This window comes from Psittacula echo (genome assembly GCF_963264785.1).
Source record: "Psittacula echo genome assembly, chromosome: 24".
NCBI lineage: Eukaryota > Metazoa > Chordata > Aves > Psittaciformes > Psittacidae > Psittacula > Psittacula echo.
Window position 1 is genome coordinate 5,783,535 of NC_137759.1, and position 13,383 is coordinate 5,796,917.

The 13,383-nt window shown below is 54.3% G+C and overlaps 1 protein-coding gene across 2 annotated transcripts; it reads right to left on the reverse strand.

Annotated features, from left to right (window-relative positions):
• Nucleotides 1–1,089: 1,089 nt before the first annotated feature.
• TMEM259 (transmembrane protein 259) lies at nt 1,090–13,309 on the reverse strand. Of its 2 annotated transcripts, none has more exons than XM_080633896.1 (11): nt 12,657–13,309; nt 10,454–10,720; nt 10,068–10,182; nt 8,333–8,443; nt 6,913–7,035; nt 6,487–6,587; nt 5,551–5,608; nt 5,160–5,243; nt 4,575–4,707; nt 4,074–4,173; nt 1,090–3,335 (listed from the first exon to the last, which is right to left on the reverse strand). In XM_080633896.1, exons 1-11 carry the CDS (start codon nt 12,879–12,881, stop codon nt 2,502–2,504), a joined length of 2,151 nt encoding a protein of 716 aa, XP_080490022.1. In that variant the 5' UTR covers nt 12,882–13,309; the 3' UTR covers nt 1,090–2,501. The 2 variants fall into 2 exon arrangements, with proteins under 2 accessions (XP_080490022.1, XP_080490021.1); XM_080633895.1 differs by having other exon boundaries at nt 10,014–10,182.
• Between the last annotated feature and the right edge of the window lie 74 nt (nt 13,310–13,383).

The window sequence follows — 13,383 nt, forward strand, 5'->3', positions numbered from 1 at the left end:
GGTTTGGGCAGTGATGGGATGTGAGGATTGGGATGGGGGTTTGGGCAGTGATGGGATGTGAGGATTGGGATGGGGGTTTGGGCAGTGATGGGATGTGAGGTTTGGGATGGGGGTTTGGGCAGTGATGGGATGTGAGGATTGGGATGGGGGTTTGGGCAGTGATGGGATGTGAGGTTTGGGATGGGGGTTTGGGCAGTGATGGGATGTGAGGTTTGGGATGGGGGTTTGGGCAGTGATGGGATGTGAGGATTGGGATGGGGGTTTGGGCAGTGATGGGATGTGAGGATTGGGATGGGGGTTTGGGCAGTGATGGGATGTGAGGATTGGGATGGGGGTTTGGGCAGTGATGGGATGTGAGGTTTGGGATGGGGGTTTGGGCAATGGGATGGGATATGAAGCCCCCCCCACCCTCTTCCTCAAGGCTGGGAGATTAAGTCACAAACACAAAGATGATGGAGACAAGTAATGGATGGTTTTTGCCTTCCAGCTGCATCCTCAATGCAGCAACGCTCAGGGCAAGGGTAACGCTTCCCCTCCCTCAACTGCAGGCACCCACGGGCCCGGCCCAGCTCAGCACCACTGCAGGGCAGCAGAGAGGAGGAAGAGGAAGGTGAGTAGCCCTCGCCCCATAGCGCAGCGATGTGGCAGCAGGACAGGTCCCAAACGCTCCTCCAGGAGCAGCAAAGCCGGGCTGATCTCCAGAGGCACCGCGGGTGGACGGCAAGAGGTGGATGCGCCGGCCCATGTGGAGCAGGGAAAAGCCCCTGGCTTGGGCCAGGGGAGGAAATAACCCCCACATCCAGCTGTGGGCAGCTGGGAAAGGAGCAGGCGACAGCACAGCAAGATCCTCCCTGCTCGCAGCCCTTTCACTGGCACATCCCTCTGGGATGCTCCTCAGAGCCCCACTTCCAGCAGAGCGGATGCAGGACACCCCAGCAGTGCCGCAGCAGCGTTAGAGATCATATTTATTATTATATACAAACACATTTTGTACATTAATTAAATAGAATGAACTCTACTCTTCATTCATCAAAGCATTTGGTTTGGTTTCCCCCCCTCCCTTCCCCTCCCACCCCCCCTGCTGCCCAACAGCCCCCGGCTCTGCCTGTGCCCGGTCATGAGCAGGGGCCCCCCCAAAGCAACACCCGGGGCTCCTTGAGGCCAAACACAAAGAAAAAGGGGGCCTTGGGGTGGGAAATGCAGAGACAGTGAAGGGAGGGCTCCGAGCCCCCCGGCACCAACAGGGAAACCTTTTCCTGGTGGAAGATGCTGGAACATGCACAAGAGCCCTCTGAGGGAATGGACTCCAGGCGCTGCTCAGCTGCAGGGAGATGACTCTGAACTTGGAGGGCACAGTGACAGCTCCCCCCAAGGGCAGCACCCCATGAGGCACCTCCCTTCTCCACCTTGTTCCTCCTCCTCTCAGCCCTATGGCCATGCTGCAGCCCCGAGCATCCCCCCTCTACCTGCCCCTGCAAACCCTGGTGTGAGGCCAGGCCACCCCTGTCCCCAAGCCCGGCAGGCGCAGGGCAGAGGGGTCAGACACAGGCAGCTTGTGGGGAAAGGAAGGAAATCAACTGAAATGTCTTGGCTCCTTTTGGTTCTTTGCTAAACCACCTCCTGCAAGAGCTGAGCCAGGAAAAGGTGCTCTCTGCGCTGGGATGGGGCTGATCTTGGACACAAACGTGTCCCGCGGCAGGGACAAGGCACTGAAAAGCAAACGCCATCCCCAGGGCAGAGCTGCTGTTCCCAGACGTCCCCACAGGCTCCCAGCGGATGTGACTTGAGCCCATTTTCCCCTGCTTTATGCTGGCTGCAGGCGGGTAAGAGAGGCCAAGCTCCCAACGCCCTCCCAGTGGTCACCAGTGGCACAGAGGCCAGCACTGCCCAACTGCTTCTCACCTGTGATGGAAGCTCCAGACTGGACACAGCAGCTTCCATCCCCAAAGCCACTGGCTGGGAGACGCTCAAGGACAGAAAAGATGGGGCTGAACTGCAGCTTCGGCTTTGGTTATTGCCCAGCTTTGCCCTGGGAGCGGCAGATGTAGTCTGGGGAAGGGCTGAAGCTCCTTTTCTCTCTAAGGAGAAGGGGAGGTGATCAGGTTTCTCTTGCTTTCCCGAGGGGGTCTGAAAACCCACTCCCTGTCCACACGCAGCTGCTATTCTAACATGAAGCCGCCACACACACATGCTCTGTCCCAAACCAGCTCACGGCTGTGATCCAGGCTGCAAATATGAACATGGGGGGCAAAGAGGGGACAAGGAAAAGTTGGGGCAGGGACCCAGAGCGGCTGCCTTGTCCCACGTCCATCAGGCTCTCACACACAAGCACACATGGGCTCTTCCCAGGGGAGGTCACTGTAGCACCTCTTCTCTATCCCAGCTGCTCCACCTCTGCACTAAGAGGAATTCATGGGTTAAGGATGATGGTGAAGTGAGAAACAGTAACAAAGGAAAATCCAAATGCCTCCCCGGCAGTCCAGAATTACAGTAACAGGGGCTCAAGACAGGCTCCTCAAGTGAGGCTGCGAGCAGGGTGCGGAGTGGGGTGGCCTCTCTGCTGGTGCTGGGCAAGGGCTGCTGTCCCCTCGGTCCCCAGGCGAGCGGCCCGAACGCCTGTCCTGCTCCGTGTCCTCCGCAGAGGCTGCAGGGGCCTGGGCCACGCTGCTGCTGCCAGCACAGTCCTTGCTGCTCGCTCTGCTGTGGCTGCCCGAGCCCTCCACAGCCTCAGTCTGCTCCGGGAGGGGAGTGCTGGGGACAGAGGCCCCCTCCTCCTGTGGTGGGACGAGGGGTGCAGCCCGGGCCACCTCTGCGGCGGGGGGAACATCTGCTGCAGCCACCACAGGCGTCGAGGTGACTTCAATGGTGATGGAGCCCATGGCCGTCTCCGGGTGCTCGCTGCTCACCCTGATGCGGGCAACCAACCCGGAGGCAGTGTCCTGAGGGCTCCCATTGGCCATGGCCTCGTGTATCATGCTCGGCTCCAGGAGGGTCGTGCTCAGGTCGGACAGAAAGGAGGCCTCGGTGACGATGGCGGCTGTCTCAGCCACCCAGTTGAGGTCACTGCCTGCGGTGGCAGCGGCGATGACGCTGGAGGCCGTGCTGGGTGTCAGGGCAGCCGGGCTGGCCCCGTCCCCCGAGGGGCCAGCGGGCAGGGGGGGTCTGCGGCTCCCTCCGTCGACGGCGGCAGCGGTGGTGTTGTTGTTGAGGTTGTCCTGCAGCGTGGTCTGAGTGCCCTGGCCCACCTGCTGGTTCTGCAGCAGCATCTCCTGGATGCGGATCTGCTGGAGGATGGCCGGCAGCTCGTAGTGGTGGAAGAAGTAAATCATGGAGTGCTAGAGAAGGCAAAGGGAAAGGAGTCACTTGTTGGGCCTAACACACCTAAAAGAGCTACACTTTCCTCATTACTAGAGAAATCAGCTGCTCTGACCAAGAGGTTATCTGACGTTATGGAAAGATTTCTCCCTTCTACTACAACTCCTGCAAGCTACATGTACAGTTTCTCCCTAACGACAGGCAATGGAGTACATTCCCTCTTCCCTTGTAACGGCTGACAACGGGAACGGTGAAGGCATTTCTCTAGCCCACCTTCCTTCCCTGTCTTTGTGGCAGCAGAAAAAGGGGCAGGACACCAGCAATACACACAAAAGGTTTGCTTGAACCAGGATTTTGGAGACATCAGTCTGGGGCTGGCCTCTGCACTGCACAGGCCTGACCAGCTCCTCAGCCTCTTCAAGGGGAGATCCTCAGTGGGATTTCTTCCTGAAAGCCAGGACAGAAACTGTTCCCTAACACCTTCTAACAAGTGACATCAGCCACTGTCAGTTGCATGGCTGGATCTGAGCCAGTGGCCAAGAAGCCCTCCTGTTCAACAGCCTCCTCCTGCTCTTCCATTTCAAACCAGGGATTATTTCCATCTCTTACATAAAGATCATTGCTCAGACTCAGCTTGGCAAGGAGTCGGATAAAGCCAGACCCCTGTGAGATGTGTGGTGACGGGGGCTGAAGTCACATGGTGGCTCCTGCCTCTGGGCTGGTTGCATCAATGTGCAGCAGAAGTGTCAGCTACTCACCTGGATGAAGAGCCAGGAGGTGACCAGAGCCAGGCTGCTGTACTGCCCGTTGAATCGGTAGTGGTAGGCATAGAAGGCAAAGTGGTACAGATAGAAGAACCTGGAGAGAAAGGCAGAAATTATCAGGATATGGCAATGGACAGGACAAACGTGAGCTTCTGTCTACTCCCAGCTCCATTCTGAGCTAGGGCATGTTGCACAGGGCAGTGCAGACTCCAGTTAACAGGTAATTCAAATTGCCTTGTTATGAACAAGTCTTCAACAGGGCAGAACAAAGGGCAGGGAAAGGATTGAGGCGATTCCCGACATCCAGGCACAAGCCCAAAGCGGAAGCAATTGTACTTTGGGCCCTGTGACACATAGTGCAGCTTCCACAGAAGCTTTCAGGAGCGGAAGCGCTGCTGCCTGGGAGGGCTGGAAGGGGTCTGAAGCGGCCCCTTTCCCACCAGAGAAGAGGAAACGTGGTGAGAACACAGGAAGGAGGTCCTGGGCAGCCCTTACCTGAGCCAATGCCTCTTGCTCGTATTGGTGTGGCAGCAGATGGCATCGTACTGGTCGGCCAGCCACACGATGAGGATGATGTAGAAGGCAGTGGTGGTGTCATTGAAGAACTCGGACATGATGGCCTCCATCCCTGCGGGACAAAGCAGCTGCATCAGGGGCACGGGAGGGAATCCTCTGTCACCTCAGAGCAGGGGCTTGGTGATCGTGCAGCACAGGCCACAGCAGTACCTAATCGTTCTGTCTAAAGCGGCAGCTAAGGGCAAACATGTTCACTGCTGCCTGTAGCCACTGCACAGGCCAGATGATCAGCTGCCTCTGGACCCTGAAGATTCTGGGGAGGTTTAGGGGGTTTTTTGAACTCAAACTATGCTGATGCAACATCATCAGGGGAAGCGTGAATCTAAAATGAACTGATTTCCAAATGAGCTGCTTTCTGGGGACCCAGGACAATGCAGCTCAGGGTGCCACCAAATTTCAGTGTCCTCGCAAGGTGCCACATTAACCACCTGCTGTGGCCAGGTCAGACTTCCTGCAGATCCCAACGGGACATGCACAGTAGAAGAAGGGAGCTCATGTCCTTACCTACGAGAGCCAGAATGACAGTGAGGAGGGGAGCTGCAGGGAACGCAATTGTCATGTTCATTTCCAGCATCTGTAACAGGTCAACTGCAAGAAGGAAAACAGACTATGACACGAAGTGGCTGTGAGGCCACGAGATCCTCCATCCCATGCTGCTCCCCATGCAGAGCACTGCAACATGCAGTGAAGTCCAATGTCCCAAGGTCACTGTCCCTGACACTTTGTCAGAGACAGAACAGCTCCTCCAAGCCTGATGACAGGGGCATAGGGAGATATATTCCTTGTGCAGCTACACAGAGGATCCTTCTAAACCAACAACAGGGGATACATGTGATACACTGCGCTGGAGCAGGCACAGTGTGCAGCATATCCTAAACCCCTCCAAAATCCTTACCGATGAAGACAAAGATCTGATGGTGCGAGTAGCGCAGCAGCATCGAAACGGACAGAGTCTGAAACATGAGAGCAGAAACCAGCGTTAGAGCCACAAAGGCCCAGGAGTCACCACCAGAATCACCCTCCAGCCTGGCCAGGCAAGCCTGGACCTGCTGTGCTGCCCAGCACACTGTGTGTGTCCCACACTCATCCATTTGAGGTGTGCAGGCTTTGCAAAGAGTAATTGCGACTTCCCCAAGAGCAATTCCTCTTTGTGTCACTGCAGCGAGGAGATTGTCAGCAATTTCTTTGTAAAGAGACCAATTCTGAAGAGTTGAGCAGGGGCCAAACCAAACAGCAACAGGGCTGCAACCCCAGTTTCTTCCCATCTTCCACATGTGCTCCTCCCAGCAGCTCATAAGGCTGCTTGACAACAGCCACCAGCTCTCATTTCCCCTTCCAATTTGCCAGTAGTACTGTACTGCACCAGTACACAGACACAAAGAGAGACAGTTGCCCAAGACTACGAACACAGGCTGTTATCCCTTGGGATCTCATCTAATGCTGATCTGTAATCACCTCATCTCACACAGTCACAGGAGACCTGGATCTATCTTTAGCACTCTTGGCAAATTAGGCCTGTTCTTGGAAGTCTCAGAGGACAAACTTCCACACCCTGTGCCTTGGCAGCCCGAGTGGTTTAACTATGCTTAGAGCCTAACAGGAATCTCCCTTTGGATAAGAAAACCATCACTTCATCCTGTTTCAGCTCCTCTGTTTCAGGGTTAGAACTTTAGAACCCACACTAAAAAACCAAGCATCACAAAGACCAGAACCTCCTGCTCCATCAGCTGAGCTTTAAAAGCAGACAGGAGCTCAGGCCTGGGCCGTTACTTTCAAACACAACCAGCATCAGGCTCAGAGTCCAGGCAATGCCCAACTCCTGTCAACTTACAAATATGACCATGATGACAAAGGCTGCCAGGTAAGAAGTCCTGGCCATCCACATGCTGACAAAGCGATAGTGCTCTCCAGACACCACGTTGCGAAGGAAACCTGAAGAGAAACCACAAACACACAAGCTCAGTGTGATTCACCCATCACCTAAGAACAAGCTTCCAGTGCCTTCTAAAGGAATAGGATCTGAAGCAACACCTCCTCAGCAGCACTGCTGTTGTTATGCAGTGCTGTGAGGCAGCAGGAAGTCACGTTTGCAGACACCTCTCCCCTCCTGCTTGTCTCATTCTGTCCTTGACAATAACATCTCTCCATAACACAGGGAACCATTCCCTTCATTAAAGATGAATCAATAGTCAGAAGATGACATTCATGCATCTACAGAAAAACCATCAAGTGCTCTGCTGATCCCTCTGAGCCTTACCTTTGTTTTCTTCATTTTCAGCTAAAGCTTTCACACTTGACATCAGGATATCATCATAACCCAGGAACTCGTCCAGCAACAGGCGACTGAACCTGTCCCCAAAGCACTGGTCCCTGGTAGGATCTGGAGAGAAGACAAAAACCCATTCAGGTTGTTCCCACCTGAAGCCACAGAGGCAGCAAGGCAAACAGAGTCTTCTTATCACTCAGGACCCCATATGCCACAGACCCTGTCTGTGCTCAGACCTTTGGCAGGATAAACTGGGCAGGACAGGGAGGGAAAATGTCACACCCTGACAGATCCAGCCAGGCTGTCAAAATGCTAATGTCAACCAGGCCTCAAGAATTCCATCAGGGCTCTCACATTCTCTGCTGGCACTGACATGAAAGGAATTTGCCTTCTAGCCGTGGACTACTTCCCTAAGCTCACCCCAGCTAATGGCCCAGAGAAACAAGTTCTAGGAAGACTCACAGGGCCAGGCCAGGACTTTTTAGTCATGAGCTGGCCTCAACATGACACTGCTGGACCCACCAGCCCCATCCACCCTCCTGCAGTGGAGGACACACCAACACCCCCCCATGGCTCTGGGCATGGATGAAGGCTGCTCAGTTCCATCCCATGAAGCCTGTAAAAATAACCCAGATCTAAGCAAAACAGGAAGTGTGAACACAAGGAATTTCTCAGTAAAGTACTAATGAAGGAATTTTTCTAGCTGAATTGGAAAACCCAGGTCAGGAAACAGACATTTAACAGGGAAACTGCCCATTGCCTGTACAGGAGAACTGCTTAATACTCCAGTCCAGCTGTAACTCAGTTTGATTAGGAGTAAGGAATGAAATCTAGTCCAATTGCTGCATTAACACCTCATTACACATCAATTTAGTTCACAGGCCTGAGAAAGCTTGAAACCATATTCCTGACTCGGACAGCTTTTAATGGAGCAAATGCCAGGAGAAGAGAACACTTCAGGGAAATGGTCTGCTGGTGCTCACAGGGACAAAAACCATGTGGAGACAGTGCTAAGCAGATCTGCTCAGTATTGTTCCTGACATACTTCTCCCACTGCTGGGCTCTAACACTGTGCTGCTGCTGCTCCACACTGAGCCTAAATCTTCAGTACCACGAGCTTCTTCCTTCCTCAGTGAGGAAACTGTGCTGGACACAACACTGGGGCTTGCTGAAACAGGCTCCGCCATTTCAGACTCCTCCTCTTGCAAAGGTATGACCTACTAAAGCAATCAAGGCTCCATAAAGAAGCTCTCCTGCGTGGGCAAGGAGCGCCATCAACTGTTATAAATAGTTTCCACAGGACTAAAGAGGCACCGGGGCGTAGGAACCTCTGCAGAGCACTCACCCACCCCTGCACCAGCTCCATCACTCACCCAGAGTCACCCACCCCTGCACCAGCTCCATCACTCACCCAGAGTCACCACCATAACTGGGATGCTGAGGCGCTGCCGAGTGCTCTGGGACAGGCGCAGGAACCCGTACTCCAGTGAGTACTCCACTATGTACTCCTCCTGCGGCCACACTGCAAGAGAGGGTGGGAAGCGACACTCAACAGCAGGGTTTGAAACAGCCACCAAAAAGAAATACCACCTCTGGATTCCCTCCCACCACGTTCTGAGAAGAGAATCAGTTGCAGGCACAGACTCTGGGCTTCCTTCAACCCGTTAAGAACGAGTCAATACACATTCTTGGACATTACTTCTGCTTCCAAACCCTGCCAAGCCTTGTCCAGAATCTGTCCACAGCTTTGCCTGACAAGCCCAGGAGCACTTGTTCTTACTCTGTTCCACTTGTGCTTTCTATGTTGTTTAGAAAACAGCAGGAAAATACAATTACACCTGCTGAGCACCAAGTAAACACTGCACAGGGCAAGAGCACACACTGCTCACCTCTGCAGTGACAAACCTCAGAGCTAAAGGCAGGAGCAAGTACAGCTTTCCAGGGGAAAATATTCTGTCTAAACATCAAATTTGGTGTACTTATAGCACAAGAAACCTGGAACGAAAACAAACAATAAAAGCAGGGATTTGAGGATCTGGGACCCTTTTGAAGAGATCAGTTGTTAAATCACGTCGGGAAGCAGCACAATTCTCTCCCCCACCATGCTGCTGGATCATTTCCAACCAGGAGTTCTGCAAATCAAGGCACAGCTCATCAGTGCACCCAGCTCAGCTTCAGCAGCTACCAATAAAGGTATTGCACCAAAAATAGTCGCTGCTCTCTAGTCTTCTGTGACTTCAGGATCTTAAATTCAGGACTAACGAGTTCCAGATCAGCATCAAGCAAAATCACTGCAGGAGCAAGGGAACAGTGCCAAGGCAATGTCCAGCCTCACAATCCTTCACAATATCCAGTCCTTCTGAATAGCAAAGAATTCCAGCCTTTCCAGGGATAAAAGTGGAGGTGAAAAAGGCAAATTAAGAAATAATCCAATTAATCTACTTTAACATAAATACTTTTTAATAGATTTCCAGCCCTAACCACTTGAAACAAATTTTCCAACACTGGAATTTCATTTTCAATAAAATGAAGCCACTAAAACCTCCCTTGAGTTTATAAGGCATCAGCAGCCTTAAGCCTTGCTGGGACAAGGAGAGGGATGAAGCAGGATGATGCAGATGCAGAGCAGCAGAGCTGTATCTCACAATGCTCTAAAACCCGCTCGGTGACTTTGGGGATTAATTGGCTGTTCCAAACCCTGGTGTTGACTCAGGGACTCAAACACAAGCCCAAACCCTTAATGCAAGGAAGAATGTGCCCTGTCACTGCCACCCCTGCAGACCTCAGGAGGACAGGGAACAGCTCAAGGAGGGAGGTTCGGGTTTGTCTGAGACACTCACCACCCATCACCACAGAAAGATGGTGCCAAGCACATGTTATAGTCCAGGCAACCCCCAACTCCCAGCCAAAGGAAAGATCTTGCTGTGGATCTACTGTTAGTACTGACACAATTAACCACAGGCAAATGCATCAGGGAAAACATTTAAGGTTACTATGCAGGTGTCCAGAGAAGCCAAAAGGAAGGAGACGTGCAGGGAGGATGCACAGGGCAGGGAGGGAGGGGCACAGATAGCAGTGGAAGTTGTCTTTACCTGCTCTGGCTAGCATCTCAAACTCGGACACAGTCTCCCTCAGAGGCTCCATACCTTTAGTGGGTGCTTCACTAAACGAGAACTCCTGGCTTTTGTTGTGGGTCAGCGCCTCAGTGCTGCTCACCCGGGATGGCTTAAGGAACACCTTGGGCTCAATATCCAGCTCAAACTGTTGGAAAATCATGGCAGGGAAAGGCATGTTACCAAACTCCCAAAGTCTTCTGCACTCCTCTGTGCCCAAAAGGGGAACGTAAGAGCCTCCTTCCTCAGACTTTACTTTCTATCTTAAATCATCAGAGGCTGCTGTGGGAGTTCAGGAAAAGCCAAGGAACACGCTCTGCTCCCAGATGACTGAGGGACTGCACTACCAAACCACTCCCTCCCAAACCCACAGCAAGGTTCCCGTCTCCTTTCTGTGTATGCTGGGAACGTGCCTTTACCTTGACAGAGCTGTTTTCAAACATATCCACTGTCATTTCCTCCTCTTCCTCCTCCTCTTCCTCAGCTGTGGATTCAACCACCATCCCTGGGAACTTGTCAGCACCACAGAACTGCAGGAAGATGGGGGCTCGGCTGGAATTGCGCTGGATTTCCACCCGCAAGATGCCATCGCGCGGCCACTTATCACGCACGTGCTCCAGGCAGTTGATGGGCGAGCGGGAGAAGGCAATGTGGATGTACGCCAGGATGAAGAGCACAAAGAGAGCCTACACACAGCAAGAAACAAAGCAGAGATCATCAGCCCAACCAACCTCGGCCTGTTTACACCCTTCCCAGTTTTAACCATCTCCTTTTTGCCCATAAACACACTGGGTTAATTTGGACAAATGGGTCTGCAAGTGGACAAGAGCTTTTTACGCTTCCCAACCCAAGCAGCCCAGACTTAGACAATCTCAGCACTGCTGGGTCAAGGGGGGAACACACCAAAGACACACAGAGGAAGAACAATCTCCGCCTGCTCATAAAGCCAGAGCTGCCACTGATACCTGTGCAGTACATGTGCCCCAGCACCATGTAAGATCCTGCAAACCAACACCATCCTCAGAACTGCACGCAGGCAAACAGACCTAATACAGCACTAAGGAGGCTCCAAAGCACATTGAAAGACACAGAAACACACCCGTGGCTTTCAACCATTCCCTCCTCAGTACGAATCATTTCCTCTTGAAGCCCAGAGGAGACCACCCAGCTTCCAAAGGCGGAATAAAGCAAACTCCAACAAAAGCCCACCCCAAGAGCAGGACAACCCAAATCCACACAGAACAGCCAGCTCCGCGTTCAGATCCACCTCTCGCTGCTGCCATGGTGGAGGTCGAGCTGGCCTGTGAGGGACATCACCACTCCCTGGCCCAGGGAACAGCTAGAAAGTCACAGCAAACCAAAGTGGATCAATAAAACTCCTTCCCTGCAGTAAGGTCATAAATCCAGCACGATGTTGCCCAACGCTGTCCGAAGTTCAGAGCTGAAAGCTCCGCGGAATGCTGGTGGAGCGGAACAGCCCAAGTGCAGCGAGATGCTCCCTCCCAGTTTAACCAGCTGCCCTTGCTACACAGTGCTCTTGACCCATTTGCTATGAACTGGTAAACAGCTCATCTGCAGGAAGGCAGGAGGCAAGGTAAAGCAGAAACACCTCCCTCGTCACGGGAGGAGCCACCACCACAAACACAGGCAGCCCCAGGCCTCGGTGCACAGAGGCTGATCCCAACCCCGCGGCGGGAGCAGGCTGTTCCCTGCAGATGCCCTGGGAATACTCTTTACTTCCTTGGGAGTGTGGTGATCAAAGGGAGACAGCAGCAAAAACCGCTACCAGCCCGACAGCCCCACTGCTAGCACCAGCCCTGTCCAGTCCTCCTGTCTGCTTGAATCCAGTTACGATGGGGAGGGAAGAAAGATGGTAAAACCCCTTGGGATGGGTGAAGTATGTGCAGTGTGAGACAAGTTGTCCTAAATGTTTTCTTGCTTTAAGCAGCTGAATTTTAGGAACTCCAAGCAGAAGCCTATTCAAGCTCCTCTCCCCCTTCCCTTTACTCTAATTCTCACACTGGTGAGAAGTGTCAGTGTGTGCCCTGGGAGCTGTGGAGCAGGATTTAATCTATAGGCAGTTCACCCTGCGGACACCAACAGGCCCCTCCGTGGGTCTCCAACCCTGCACCCACACTGACAAGAAAGCAGGAGGGTTCGTACCCATGGTCTGATACTGCACTAGCACTGACAAAGGTGCTGACTGCTAAAAGGAAATGGGGTTAAACCAGGGTTGTGTATTAAGCACTTCCAGAGAAGACAAGACTGCAACAAAACTCCAATGACCACATATCTAATGTATCCAAAAAGAGGGATTGGTTGGAAACAGAAACCTTTCGCACCCACATCCCTGTCCCTGCCCAGCATGCTGGCTCAGTGATTTCCTTTCCATTTCCAGATCTGGAATCGCATCTCTGGCACTGCCGAGACCACCACAGACCACTACAACCAGTCCCATCTTCCCCATAGAGTAGAGGCCCACAGGACCTGGCAGTGCAGGTGGCCCAAACACAGGCTGTGACCTCTACCAGAGGCAAGGTGTTTGTGTTGATAAGGGAACCTGTGCCTCCGTGCCCGGGCAGCGAGGGCAAGGTCGGCTCCTCCCCACAAACCCCCCCTCACCTTGAGGAGGACGAAGAACTCGAAGACGCGGCGGAAGGAGGGTGGGAAGAGGCGCGCGTAGGTCACTGCCATCTTGAAGAAGAGCGCATGGAAGAGGCGGTCGCGCACATTGATCAAGGGGTTCTGGTTGAGGTTGGGGTTGCGGACGCCCCGGTTGTTGCCCCCGGCAGCGCCGCCGCCGCCGTTGCCCGGGTGGTTGTTGGCGTTGGGCTGGTTCTCGGACATCCTGGCGCCTACGGCTGGGAGCCCGGGGCTGGCCCGGGGGAGCCGCTCCTCGGCAGCACAGCGGGCTCGGCGCCGTCGGTCAGCGTTGCCTCCCGGTGCCCGGAGCTGCTCGGTGCGGGCGCTGCCGCCGCCCCGCTGCCCTCGGGCCCAGTTTCCTCGCACCGGCACGGCCTCTTGCGCGCAGACGCCTCCGGAGCGGAGGGCGGGTCAGGCCCGGCAGGGCCAAGACCAGGACCAGAGCCAGGCTTCGGGGCAAAGCGGGCCACAGTTGCGGCGGGGCCCGGGAGCTGCGCAGCGAGGACCTGGCTGCTGGGCCGGCCCCGCGGCCATGGGAGGGCCCGGTACGGTGTCGGTGTGAGCGCGGCGGCCGCCTCAGCTCTCCCGATGCAACCCGGCCCCTCTCAGCGCCCCGCCGCCATCTTCCTCCGCCGGCGGCGTCGGTGCGCGTGCGCGAGCGCCGCCGGGGCACCCTGGGACTGTGGCAGAAGCGCGCCGGGGCCCC

Excerpts from the sequence above, each read along its gene's own strand:
- TMEM259 (XM_080633895.1), bottom strand. The coding sequence starts at position 12,881 with ATGTCCGAGAACCAGCCCAACGCCAACAACCACCCGGGCAACGGCGGC. Across the intron at positions 10,721-12,656 it reads AGTTCTTCGTCCTCCTCAAG|GCTCTCTTTGTGCTCTTCAT; the intron begins GTGAGGGGGGGT and ends TGCTGTGTGTAG. Across the intron at positions 7,036-8,332 it reads AGTTATGGTGGTGACTCTGG|ATCCTACCAGGGACCAGTGC; the intron begins GTGAGTGATGGA and ends TCTTCTCTCCAG.